This window comes from Microplitis demolitor, chromosome 9, assembly GCF_026212275.2.
Source record: "Microplitis demolitor isolate Queensland-Clemson2020A chromosome 9, iyMicDemo2.1a, whole genome shotgun sequence".
Taxonomy (NCBI): Eukaryota; Metazoa; Arthropoda; class Insecta; order Hymenoptera; family Braconidae; genus Microplitis; species Microplitis demolitor.
This window is the reverse complement of record NC_068553.1, coordinates 18,661,852-18,673,416: the sequence shown is the minus strand read 5'-3', so window position 1 is coordinate 18,673,416 and position 11,565 is coordinate 18,661,852. Positions and strand designations below refer to the sequence as shown.

The following is an 11,565-nucleotide window of genomic DNA, read 5'->3' as shown; positions in this document are numbered from 1 at the left end:
CATCAGATCTAATTTCCATCGAATGGAAGCCTATTGATGACTATTGACTATAATGGTCTGAAAAGATCTAAAAATCTGAGTCTAATCAGAGCCGAGCATTTTGCAATAACTTATAAACAATTTTTTATGGAATGTTTTATCACGCAATAAAAAATTATTTAAATTATGCGACACAGTTTTTATTGGCTTTAATAGTCATTCTGAATCATGTTCCTAGACACGCGTCGATTATTTTTTGTCCAGGTTTTTATGCGTAAACATCTACTGCGTGCCAGAAACGTGTCCATTTAATAGACTTCGGATAGTATTAAGTAAAGGAAATCTGTTATTTATTATTTATTGTCTATGAATAATTGAAATGTGTGTAAATAGAGAAGGGAGAATTAATTATCGCGATTTCTATAATAACCGATGAGAGTCTCGATCGCAATTAGTATATTCTTCGCGGCGGAATTCGAAGCGGGCTTAAAGTCATAGATTGTCAAACATTGTACGTAAGGATGGCAGAATTTCGAGCCATGTATTACGCAGCACTGCTTTGTTTCATTGTTAAAATTGTACAAAGCGGCAACGTGCCTGTTAATTCTCTAATAAATAACCCGGTTGTACAAGTGGAACAAGGTCGATTGCAAGGAATTCGCGAGAGCAATATCGATAAAAAAAATTACTATTATGCGTTCCGAGGTATTCCGTACGCGAAGCCACCCCTTGGGAAGTTGAGATTCAAGGTTTTGTATACTTTTTTTTTTAAATTTACTCTAATTGATAAGAATTAGTGAAAATTTAATTCAAAAGGACTCGGAACCAGCAGAACCATGGTCTGGTTTGAAAGACGCCACTAAATTTGGTAATGTATGTGCGCAAAAAGATTTTTTCACAAGACGCACACTAGGAAATGAAGACTGTCTTTTTTTGAATGTCTATACCTCGGATTTGAAACCTGTCGAGCCTCGAGCTGTTATGGTTTGGATTCACGGGGGCGCATTTTTCTTTGGTTCTGGAAATGATGACATTTATGGCCCGGATTATCTCGTTGAAAAAGATGTCGTTGTAGTTACGATAAACTACCGTCTTGGGATGATAGGTAATTTTCTGATGTATATTTATTTTTTGAAACGCAGCTTTTTGATTTAACAATGAGAAAATCGAATTAAAGGTTTCCTCAATTTGGAGGATGAAGCAGCGCCAGGTAACCAGGGATTGAAAGACCAGGTCTTGGCTTTGAAATGGGTGCAGAAGAACATTGATAAATTTGGTGGGGACCCGAATCGCGTCACTATTTTTGGAGAAAGCGCTGGAAGTGCTTCAGTTCATTATTTGACTTTATCTCCTCTAGCTCAAGGTTATAGATAAAGTACTTTTTTTTTTGTGTACCTGCTGCTAATAATAATTTCTGACGTTGCTTCGGTAGGACTATTTCAAAAAGCTATTCTGCAAAGTGGAGTTGCAACAAATACGTGGGCAAGTGCGCCATCTTCTATGAAAGAGGCAGCCGAAAAAGTATCAGAAAAATTGGGAAATAAAGTTACGGACACAAAGAAACTTATTGAGTTCTTACAAAGTGTGGATGCACTCAAGTTAGCCGAAGCAGAAGATCCTCTTAAAACTTGGACGGTAAAAAATATTTAGCAATTAAATTCGCGCCATTTAATTCTGATTAATAGTAACTAATTTTACTACAATCTTTTGCTGTTTTTCCTCATATATTTTCTATTCTATGTAGAATTTTTATGAAACCGTGAATCCTTTCACGCCATCAGTGGATTCGAAAGCCAAAAATCCATTTTTGAATATCCCGCTAACCGAAGCGATCAAATCCGGAATCAAAGTGCCTCACATTATTGGCTACAACAGCGATGAAGGAATAATTTTTATCACAGGTATATTACATAAATTTTTGACGAGAATTTTATTATATATACAGATATGTAAAGATTATTTGGTCGTTCAGGTCTAGAAGATGATGAGTATTCAAAAATAGACGCTAATCGAGACACGTTATTGGTCCACCCAACTGAAGAACGATTTTTGAAACAGAAAAACGTGTCATCGAGTGATGTAACGAAATTTTTCATCGGCGACAAAGCTATTAATCGTGAAAATGCTAAAGACTTAGTAGATTTGCTAAGTGCTAGATTTTTTTTGATTAACATCCACAACATACTCGAAATTCAATCTTCGATAGCTGACGTACCGACATATTTATATAAACTTGATTTCTACTCGAAGGAAACTTCAATAGTGCAAAAAATTTTTGCTACTGATTTACAAGGTATTGATCATCAATAATAAAATTGCGAGAAATGCATTATAGTCGTTCGCATTTTTGGGCGCGAAATTTGAATACTTTTTCAGTGTAACTAAATCTTTTACTTAATTAGGTACTTGTCATGCTGAGGATATATTTTTCATTTTCTACCCGAAAATGTTGAAATTACTTGAGCTGAAACCACCAGCTTCTAATACAATTGAATATATAATTCAAGAAAGATTCCTCGAACTGTGGACTAATTTCGCCAAAACTGGGTACTAATTTCGTAATTTTGTCTACTACGCTATAAATATATATTAAATTATTTTCTATATACTCGAATTCTGTTACAGAAATCCGAATAGAGGAACATCAGAATTGATTCCAATTGAATGGCCGCCTGTTGACAACCCAACTGAATGGAAGTGTCTCAAAATTTCAACGGATCTCAGCTTGATCAAAGAATCAAATATATTAGATCGCATATCTAATTCCCCGAAAAAATAATTCATCTTATTGTTTTTTTTCATAATTTATGTAGGGGTCAACACTTGAGTATTTTCAAAAATAAGATCGAATTTTGTACATGAATCATTTCTTCTGTCTATTAGAGAATAAAATTTTAAGAAAATCCAAATAATAAAATCAATGCAAAACCTTTCCACTAGAGTAATGTAAAAACTGAGCCAAAAATTGGTACCGTAATTTACGCGATACTGTTGATCTTTGTAGTAGAATCGAGTGACGGTTTGCTGGCGAATTATTTTAAAATTAATAAGCTTATTGTGAAGGTAGACCATAGCCAAAGGAAATGGGTTTGAGCTAAGCCGCCAATTGGGGAGTTGAGATTCCAGGTTTCGTATTTGTTATCTTCTCTATAAGTTTATTTGAATTTATGGATCTTATTCGAAATTTAAGATGTTTGCTATTTAATAGGACTTGAAAAAAGTTGAATTTTGATCTAGGGTCGATCCAAACCAGACTAAAAGTTATTGAAAACAACTCGAAATAAGGAATAGTCCAGGAAAAATGATCAAAATTCCCATGTTACTTAAAAACGAATAAAAAGTAAAATAGAATAGAAAAAACTCAAAATTTTTATTTGATTTGAAACAAATGGAATTTTTCGACCTGTATAATTTAATATACTGTCTTATAATTTAAAATGATTACAAGACTTTTTCCGTGAAATTGCATGAAATTGCTTTAGTTGTTATCTTATCATATACTTTGATAACTTTAGTTCGTATTAACTCCATAAAAAAGTGTCTTTCTTTTCAGTCGATACTAATCGACTATATCTTAGATTACTAATCGATGAATAAATTTTTTTTCCTACATCATTAATTTTATCGTAGATAATTTTTTCAATAACATTAATTATTAATTTAAAAAATATGAAATATATTGCATATTTATAAATGGGTTATTTAAATAAAATTGATAAGAAAAATTTACGCATATTTACTGTATTTTAAAATTTAAATAATCGAGTTAATGTATAAAATAAGTCAGTAAGAAAGAAGAGGAGAAAATAACGAGTAGAATGTTATGTAACTCATGTGTGTACATATATAGATGTGTGGGATTTAAAAAGAGAAGGGGCGTTTACTACTACTTCTCTACGACTTGATGATTGCAGTTGACACAAATTTCTATCCGGCATTAAAACGGTTCATTTTAGTGTAGCTAAGTGAGCTGTAGAGTTAAGTTGTTTGCGGTTTATATAATTATGGATAACAATCCAATTGTTCAAGTGCAACAAGGTAAACTGTGTGGTATTCGCGAGACAAATGTCGTTGGAAATAATCCATTTTACGCGTTCCGAGGTATCCCGTATGCTAAATCACCAGTTGGAGATTTGAGATTTAAGGTTTGATTTATTTAGACGCTATGATATTATTCAATTGAGTTTATTTTTGTTGATTACTAGTGTACTGTATTGTAACAGGATCCAGAGCCAGTGGAACCGTGGTCTGGAGTGAAAGATGCCAAAGAATATGGTGGTATCTGTGCGCAATATGATTGGAGAACGAAACAAATAGTAGGAAGTGATGATTGCCTCTATTTAAATGTCTTTACAAGGGAATTAAATCCTGCGATACCACGAGCTGTTATGGTCTGGATTCACGGAGGCGGCTTTGTTGGTGGTTCCGGAAATGATGACGTTTATGGTCCGGATTATCTTGTTGAGAAAGATATTGTGTTGGTTACAATAAACTACCGTCTGGGTATTTTGGGTAAATTATGCTCTGTTAGATATTTTTTGGTTTATGTCGGGTTTCAAAATTTGGTCTTGTTTAAAGGAAATTCAAATTTGAGTTAATTCTAAACTATTTTACTTTTTAGTTATATTCAATTAACATCTGAAACTTGATCGATTTTTGCCTACTATTCATTGTTTAGACGCGTTATCATTTATTTTTAGTCTAGTTTTGGCCACCTCTAGATCAAAATCACACCTTTTTCGGTCTATTACTTTAAGTCTGTTTTTTAGATCAAAAATGTCTTAGAATTTTAATAAAAATTCAGAGACTGACTAAAATACTGTCATTAGACTATAATCAGATCAAATTTTTAAAACCGGAGTTTTCTTGTTGTTAGAAAACTGCACTAAGTTAAATTTTGGAATGCTGAAAAATTGAAATGTTGTAGGTTTTCTCAATTTGGAAGATGAATCAGCGCCCGGAAATCAGGGATTAAAAGATCAAGTGATGGCTTTGAAATGGATTCAGCAAAACATATCGAAATTTGGTGGGGATCAAAATAATGTTACTATTTTTGGTGAAAGTGCTGGTGGTGCTGCAGTTCATTACTTGACCCTTTCACCCTTAACTCAAGGTTCACATAAAATAGATATATCCTAAAGTTATGTATCTAATTATCGTGAAAAGCAGCTTTTACTTTTTGGTTTTTAGGACTATTCCATAAAGCGATTTTACAAAGTGGAGTCGCGACTAATCCATGGGCGAGCTCATCACATTCCATGAAAGAAGAAGCAGAAAAAATAGCTGACAAACTTGGGAACAAAGTTACTGATGTCAAAAGACTTATTGAGTATTTACAAAGCATTGACGCAATTAGTTTAGTAAAAGCGTTACATTCACTCCAAACTTGGAAGGTATAAATATTATATTTTTCTCCTCCTTGATAACTAATTATACGCAGTATCTAACTAGTAGGTTTACTTATTTTATAGCATCGTCTTTTAATTTCAAATCCATTTTTACCATCAGTGGATTCAAAATCAAAAAATCCGTTTTTGAATGTCCCGCTAAATGAAGCCGTTAAATCTGGGATTAAAGTTCCAACTATTATTGGTTACAATAGTCACGAAGGAATTATCCTTCTCGCAGGTTCAAAATATTTCCATAAATTATTAATAGGAACCTAAAAAATCCATTTTTTCATGATCCTGCAATTAGCAGACAGTCAAAAAATTTTTGGATTTATTTTTCAACGTCTCAATTTAAAAAAAAAATAAAAGAAAAAAATGCACATGTAGAAAATTAAAAAAGCTATAGGTGCATTTTTTTGAAAAAATTTTTTTTTCATAATTTATCATTTTTCAAGAATCCAAAAATTATTAGACGTTGGCTAATTTTAGTATGTTGTTTTTTTCTGGGTATAAATTTAACTAATCATGCTTATAAATTTATTTAGAATTGAAAGATGATCATTATACTCAAATAGAAGCTAACGCAGACGCATTACTATTACATCCAAATGCAAAAAAATTTTTGAATGAGCGAAATATATCAGTGGGTGATATTAAAAACTTTTTCATGGGTAATAAGAAAATAAGCTCTGAAAATGTAAAAGAATATGTAGATTTGCTGAGCGCGGCACAATTTTTGATAAATATTCATCATATCCTCGAAATCCAACCTTCGATTCCTGGTATACCGACTTATGTTTATAAATTTGACTACTACTCCAAAGAAACTTCCATAATGCAAAAAGTATTCGGCGTCGATTGCGAAGGTATTGAGTGGGAACTTTTCCAAAATTAAAGAACCCCTTCAATAATTATTATATTTCTTACAGGAACTTCGCATGGGGAAGAACTATTTTACTTTTTCTATCCAAAAATGTTCAAAGTACTCGGAATGGAACCGCTGGCTCCCGGTTCAACTGAGTACAGTATCCAGCAAAGATTTCTACATCTCTGGACTACCTTCGCCAAAACTGGGTAACTATCTATTTAATTTCATATCAATTTAATTTCAAAAAGTCATATTCAAAAAATTATATATTACAGAAATCCAAACTCAAAATCGGAGGAAATTCCTATCGAATGGCGACCTATCGACAACTCAACCGAGTATCATTGTCTGAAAATATCAAAAGATCCCAGTCTTATTAAAGAGTCAAGTATTTTACATCAAATATATAAACTCGTTAAAAATAAATTATAAGTTACGTTTATTGTAATCTCTGTCCAAAAGTTCCCAAAGGATCCACACAAATGAGAACTTTTCAAAAGAAATGGGCGTATTTATATTTTTTCATCAGAAATAAATGAGATTGCTTATAATTTATCGTAGAAAATTTTAAATTTATGAATAGAAAAAAAAATTATCCAAGATATAAAACTAATTGATACTTATTACAGTGATAAATAAGTAATTATCATTAATAATGTTATTATCTTCATTTATTATTTATCAGAATAAAAATATCGATGTTGTGAGAGTCGAGGTCATGGTGACTAAGAATCTGTACTTGCATTGAACACGTGATGTTTTTATACCATGTGTGTAACGTGTACGCATAAATGGCACGTAGTATATATATATATATATATATATATATATATATATATATATATATATATATATATGTAGTTGTGATGTCTCTGTCTATGAAAACACATTTAGATTCCGACGTATAAAGTTATTGAAGTATTAGCGAATGTATGTAGCTTGCGCATGCGCAGATTTAAAAACATACGAGATACGTACGAAGCAGCTGAACAGAGTTGCTAATATTTTCCTTGAATATTCGTACGCGATTTTACTTTAATACAAAAGTTTCTTTTATAATAGATAGTAAAACTAATTTCGAAAGATTGTGATAATTTGAAAAGTTTGTGATTTGATGGATAAAAGTTGTATGTAAAGGTTTAAAAATTCCGAGTATTTTTAGATTGAAAACATCTGAGTTATTAAACTTATGTTATATATACATATATGTATATTTGCTTGGAGGAATAGGTTATAAAAAGTAAGTTTGGAGTTTGTTAATATATAGAGACGATTAAATTGAAAATATTGTAAAATTTTTTAGATTTTGCGTCGCAATTTCTGATATAAATCGATATGATGGCAGAGGAACTATCGCCATGTTTGAGTGGGATTCAGAAAGTCGCAGGAAGTAAACTGAGTGATAAGTTAGAGACACTGTACCGCATCGCGAGAAAAATAATTGAATCAAAAAATGATTCGATGCAATCGGCTGTTAATTCGTCGGAAATACCAGAGGCTTTGAAGCCTTTAGTACAAGTGGAGGTTGCGCGATTATCAGGACAATTTGAGGGAATTTGCGAGGCTTTGAAATCCGATGACTCTGTAGTGGTTGATCGGGCGCTTAGAGCCAAGTGGTTTTTCAATGGCAGCCATGAAAATTGTAGAGTTCAGTACTACCAGGCAGAGATTTTTCCGGTCGTGTCTCTGCAGAGTCGACTTAAAATTATCAAAGCGTTGGCTAATAATTTAACCGCGAAACCTGCTATCGCTGAAGAATTTTACACTGCGGTGACTTTGATGTACGGAGAGAAACAAGCTCACCCACTGTTGATGGCTTGCAGTGAATCATTTATCTGGAATTGCATCACAAAGCATAAAGTACGGCTTAATAATAGATTAGTACGAATTTTATTCTATAAATACCCAGGACTCATAGTTAAATATTTGAAATTGAGCAAAAAAAGTGATGATCAATACGAACGAAATTTACGACTCGTTGATTTAAATTCTCTATCAGATTTTCTCCCGCGATTAATTAAAAAATGTCCAGAAACTTTTGTGGAGCTTTTTGAAATGCATCGTCACGGTTACTTCATAAGGCTGAGCCATACTCGTACTGAGTTATTTTTGAAAAACTCCATCGATGCATTGATAAAAAATCCTAAATTATTTATGCCAACTCTGGATCTAAAAACAGTTACAAAAAAACTCACTGATAGCCAATTCGAAAGTGTTATTCAGAAATTATTTCCTCCCACATTGGAATCTTTTCAATTCGATGAATTGTTCAAGTATTTGAGATTTCTACCAGAAGATAAAAAATTACCATTGATGGTATCGGTTTTTGAAGACGTATACAAAGTGAATTTTCTCGACTGCACTGAAAAAATTACACCCACAGCAATGCGATTACTTCCACAGAACGAACGTATTAAACAAGCGAGGATAAAAATGCAGCAAGAACCAACTGATAAAATTTACTATTCCGATAGATCGTGGATTTGTTATTTAGCGACTGAAGAGTCAATTCCGTACCTAAAAGATATAATAAAAAAAACATCAAATGGCAATGATAGAAGCTCACTACTTAAGCAATTAATTTTCACATGCGCTATTAATTCCGATAATAATGCGTTACTTGAAGTGCTGAAGTATATCTCGACGAGACATAAAAATGAGAGCGGTTCTATACTGCCCTATGTTTTACGGGTGTTATCGCAAGAATATGACCTAAATACTCTTGACCTAACGCTTGAACATTGGGATGTAATTTATAATTTAGTAAAATTTTTGTATGTTAAAAATGGAATAGACTCATACTTTTATGTTACAATAGACTTGATAACAGCCAGGATTCGCTTCGATTTAGCGAATAATTATTCCATAACTGATAAAATCAGTATACTTACTGATTACATTATGAAGCGGTGGAATGGTGGTTGGAATATTTTGGTTGACAACTTGTCCTACAATAGAAAGTGTCTTGAAGAATTTATGCGAGTATTGTCATCGAAAATTGATAATAAGAAAGTAGATCTTACAGTTGGTTTGGTAAAAGGCATCATAGTATCGTTCGAGGATTTTAATAAACGCAATTCAAAATCCAAGTCACCGTTGGAAATTATGACAATCAAAAATTACCCGTGGATTTTGAATTACCTTGAGAAAATTTTTAATGATAAAGATGTGAATAAATCAAATGTTGAGATACTCAAAAGAACATTGAAAGAAGCGGAAAAAGAACTTTATGAAACGTTGGTTACTCAAGAAGAAGAGGACGTTGATGTGGGGTCACCAAAAGTTATACAGTTACTGAGAAATAATCCGGAAAAAATAGTGAAGAATTGGGAATTGTACCTAAAGAAATGTATGGATGACATGAGCAATCCATGGGCCCGAAGATTTGTTAATTTGTGTCGCTGGTATCAAGATTTGCCAATAAAGTTTGCTGAGGGATGTTTAAAAGAAGTAACAGAGAATAAACAAGAGAGAGGATTGATGATTCTGGGGCTACTGTTTGAAGGATCAGCATTTGCGCAGGTCGCAGAAGCTTTTGTACCACCGTCAACTACAATAGATGCCGATGAAGAAGATGCTGAAAATGATTATCAGATGTCGTCTACTATTCCGATGGCATTCAATGTCGTTAATCCGCCAGTGTCTTTAGATTTAATCCTTAAATTCTGCGTAGGTGATTATATTCACACAACAGTCAATTGTCTTGTAAATGTAAGCCAACGAACGGCGTTACCTAAAGTTATATCGTTTGCGACGACGCTGATGGACCGACCGGTTTCTATAAAAAAACACGGAATTCGCTTATTTTGCACGGTCGCGGATGTCAAACAATTACGCGGTATCCTGATGAATTTGTGGAGATCCGAAACGCATCAGACGATTCGTACGTTGGTGTTTCAAAATGTGTTCAAAGTTTTTGAATCGATTCCCAATGACGAGACCTGGGGAATGATTAGCGAATGTATCGATGGTCTTAAGCCAGATGATAAAGATACTTTTGAATCTCTTAAGAAATTTGATTCGATTCCTAATGAATACATCGCGGTTTATGTCCATAAATTATTCAGCCTCTTTCGCAGACTCGGCGATGTGGAAAACGGTTTAGAGCCAGATGTCGTCTGGTCTCATATTATAAAGCTACTTAATATTAAAGATAATATATTAGTTCTATTTTCCGATGAATTGCATAATGAAATAATTGAAAAGTATGTTCTTGATCTGTCATTACCAAAAAAAGTACTGTATGCAGGCCATAGTTATCTGATTGATTACATTCTGACAGCGCGAGATAAATTAGAAGACAGATTGAACCGTTTCAAAAATATATTCGTCAAGATTGTTAGTGAAAATTGGGATAATCCTCATCCTACTGAACCGTCATTCTATCCTGCAAATTATTTTGTGAAAAATTTAACTGAAAATTTAATTAATCATGCTGATCGATCACACGAGCCAAGTCTAGTACGATTAATCGAAGTTGCTTTCGAGTCATTTACTTCCACTTTAAAACCTCAGCAAGAACCCTATTTCTATTTGAACATTTCTTTTGCTTCGCTACTGTCAAAAAATAAATTTTCGCCAAAAGAAGTTGCCTGTAAAGTGAACGAATTATTGCCCTCATTATTAAAAATATTTTCCGCGGAATTAATTTCATTCATCGCTTCGTGCTTATCCGATTATCTCAAGTTATACTTCGATGAGAACACTACTAATAATTTGTTGGGTGTAATCGAGGGTTTGATTGAATTGAATAACGATCCAGCTACGATTCTTGCCGCCCAATTTTTGTCGCTGCGATTTGATTTTCACAATAGCTCCCAGTTTTCAAAAATTATTAATACTCTCAAAACGCATCGCAATCCCACGGTAGTATCAACAGCCTACATTATAATGCACCAGCTTTTGTAAGAAAAAAAAACGTCTATATATTAATAAACATATTTTTATAAATCATTCTTTTTCTTATGCAAAATGCGTTTTTGTATGTAATTCTGAATATTATACTTATAAATAAAAAAAAAGCTGATATTATATAAATTCAATTAATGTGTTTTCCTTGTGTTCAATAATAAATATAAGTTATAGTATTTTTGTCATAACTCTCATTTTTTACAGTCACCGAAAAATATTTCAAGTAATTATGATTAATTTTTTATTCGATTTTTACTACATGACGGTATTTAATTAAGATATTTCATCAATTTTTGAATATTATTATAAAAAAAAGTTTTAAAAAATACAAGCCATTTATAATTATTTTTTATTCTCGGAACTAATAAATGGTGGAGTTTTTCAAATATTTAGTAACTTTGTAACATTATGATTAGA

General features: G+C 32.6%; 3 protein-coding genes across 6 annotated transcripts in view; 2 read left to right on the top strand and 1 right to left on the bottom strand.

Annotated features, from left to right (window-relative positions):
- LOC103575603 (calcitonin gene-related peptide type 1 receptor) overlaps window positions 1-11,565 on the bottom strand; it is a 108,134-nt gene that overhangs the window by 35,339 nt on the left and 61,230 nt on the right. The window lies entirely within an intron of this gene.
- Window positions 455-6,809, top strand: LOC103575599 (uncharacterized). Its single transcript, XM_008555446.3, has 16 exons — window positions 455-728; window positions 796-1,084; window positions 1,157-1,342; window positions 1,412-1,614; window positions 1,724-1,880; window positions 1,952-2,272; window positions 2,382-2,526; window positions 2,605-2,754; window positions 3,956-4,124; window positions 4,203-4,491; window positions 4,907-5,092; window positions 5,170-5,372; window positions 5,451-5,607; window positions 5,915-6,235; window positions 6,299-6,443; window positions 6,513-6,809. Exons 1-16 carry the CDS (start codon window positions 501-503, stop codon window positions 6,667-6,669), a joined length of 3,306 nt encoding a protein of 1,101 aa, XP_008553668.2. The 5' UTR covers window positions 455-500; the 3' UTR covers window positions 6,670-6,809.
- LOC103575600 (uncharacterized) lies at window positions 7,109-11,284 on the top strand. The gene is made up of 2 exons (XM_053742029.1): window positions 7,109-7,477; window positions 7,541-11,284. Exon 2 carries the CDS (start codon window positions 7,573-7,575, stop codon window positions 11,143-11,145), a length of 3,573 nt encoding a protein of 1,190 aa, XP_053598004.1. The 5' UTR covers window positions 7,109-7,477; window positions 7,541-7,572; the 3' UTR covers window positions 11,146-11,284.

Bases quoted from the DNA above. Each gene is read 5' to 3' on its own strand.
- LOC103575599 (XM_008555446.3), top strand. From the start codon at position 501: ATGGCAGAATTTCGAGCCATGTATTACGCAGCACTGCTTTGTTTCATT. The intron at 4,492-4,906 runs GTAAATTATGCT...GAAATGTTGTAG, and splicing joins CTACCGTCTGGGTATTTTGG to GTTTTCTCAATTTGGAAGAT. The intron at 5,608-5,914 runs GTTCAAAATATT...AAATTTATTTAG, and splicing joins AGGAATTATCCTTCTCGCAG to AATTGAAAGATGATCATTAT.
- LOC103575600 (XM_053742029.1), top strand. From the start codon at position 7,573: ATGATGGCAGAGGAACTATCGCCATGTTTGAGTGGGATTCAGAAAGTC.